The following is a 1,036-nucleotide window of genomic DNA, read 5'->3' on the forward strand; positions in this document are numbered from 1 at the left end:
GAGAAAAGAAAGAGAAGAACAAACAATTTTATTTCGGCCACCGTCCACCCAGTCCCCGATCTCACCAGACCTTCTCCTCCCCAAACCTGCTGCAGCCGCTCACCCACAGAGAAGTTAGTCACACGCCCCAACCCGCGCATTAAGGCCGGGCCGGGCGGTTCCCCCTCCCCACACCGCCGGGCCGGCCACGTGAAGCGTTACCCCCGACTACCACACCGCCCTCCGCCCCCGCGCTGCGGGCCTCCTCGGCAGGACACGTCGTCGCCGCCGCAGCCGGACGCCGGCCAAGAGGCCGAGCACCCGCCACCGGCCCGCGGGCTCGGGCAGGAGACCCGCTCCCGCCCGGCACCCTGCCTGACCGAGCGGACCGGGACAGCCCGCCCCCTCCCCGGCCTCCCTTCCCCCAGCGCAGCGCAGGCTCCCTCAGCGCCTCCCGGAACCCGCCAGCGCCTGACTCACCCGCCGCCACCGCCCGCCCTCGCAGGGCCCCGCTCCCCCCTCCTCAGCGCTCCCCATCCGCCTCCCTCCCCCCCCTCCTCCTCCGGCGCCGGCACCCGGGCCAGAGAATCGCGCCCGAGCCCGGGCGGGCCGCTCGGCGCCACTTTCCCGCGCACTAGGCCGGAGTGCGCCAGCGCCATCATCCCTCCGCGCTCTGCCCTCGCTCCCCGCCCTCGGCCCCGGCAGCCCCCCTCGCCGCCGAGGCCGTCCCGGCAGTTACCTGGCGGACTCCCGACCCCGCTGCGGCAGTAGCCCGCCCGGACGACAGTAGGCCCCGCTCGCTCCGGCTCTGCCCGCCCGCTCCCGGCTCCCTTCTGGCTGCGCCACACGCGGTTTGCACACGGCCCCACGCGCTCTCCCCTCACCCCGCCCCTCCCTACTACTCTGCGCACGGCTCGCTGGAGGCCACCTCTCAGCCAATGGGCGCAAAACGCTTTTCCGGGTGGCCAATCGCAGCCGCGGACGGGGGCGCCCAACCATCGCAGTCGAAAGGTGGGAGGGGCCCGCCTACCGGGCCTCACCGCGCCGGGCTGCCTGC

General features: G+C 74.2%; 2 protein-coding genes across 2 annotated transcripts in view; one reads left to right on the forward strand and one right to left on the reverse strand.

The window, feature by feature from the left end:
• Window positions 1-750, forward strand: part of LOC104842249 (proline-rich receptor-like protein kinase PERK9) — a 1,861-nt gene extending 1,111 nt beyond the window's left edge. Inside the window, exon 2 of the mRNA XM_010584473.1 lies at window positions 4-750. Within this exon, the coding sequence (XP_010582775.1) occupies window positions 4-750 (747 nt within the window). The remainder of the gene's footprint in view (window positions 1-3) is intronic.
• CNBP (CCHC-type zinc finger, nucleic acid binding protein) overlaps window positions 1-872 on the reverse strand; it is a 9,461-nt gene extending 8,589 nt beyond the window's left edge. The window contains exon 1 of the mRNA XM_010584427.1: window positions 719-872. The gene's annotated coding sequence lies outside the window, so the exon portion shown is untranslated. The remainder of the gene's footprint in view (window positions 1-718) is intronic.
• Window positions 873-1,036: the final 164 nt, after the last annotated feature.

The sequence above is a fragment of the Haliaeetus leucocephalus genome, unplaced genomic scaffold (assembly GCF_000737465.1).
Source record: "Haliaeetus leucocephalus isolate CR32 unplaced genomic scaffold, Haliaeetus_leucocephalus-4.0 Scaffold984, whole genome shotgun sequence".
In the NCBI taxonomy this organism is placed as follows: Eukaryota; Metazoa; Chordata; class Aves; order Accipitriformes; family Accipitridae; genus Haliaeetus; species Haliaeetus leucocephalus.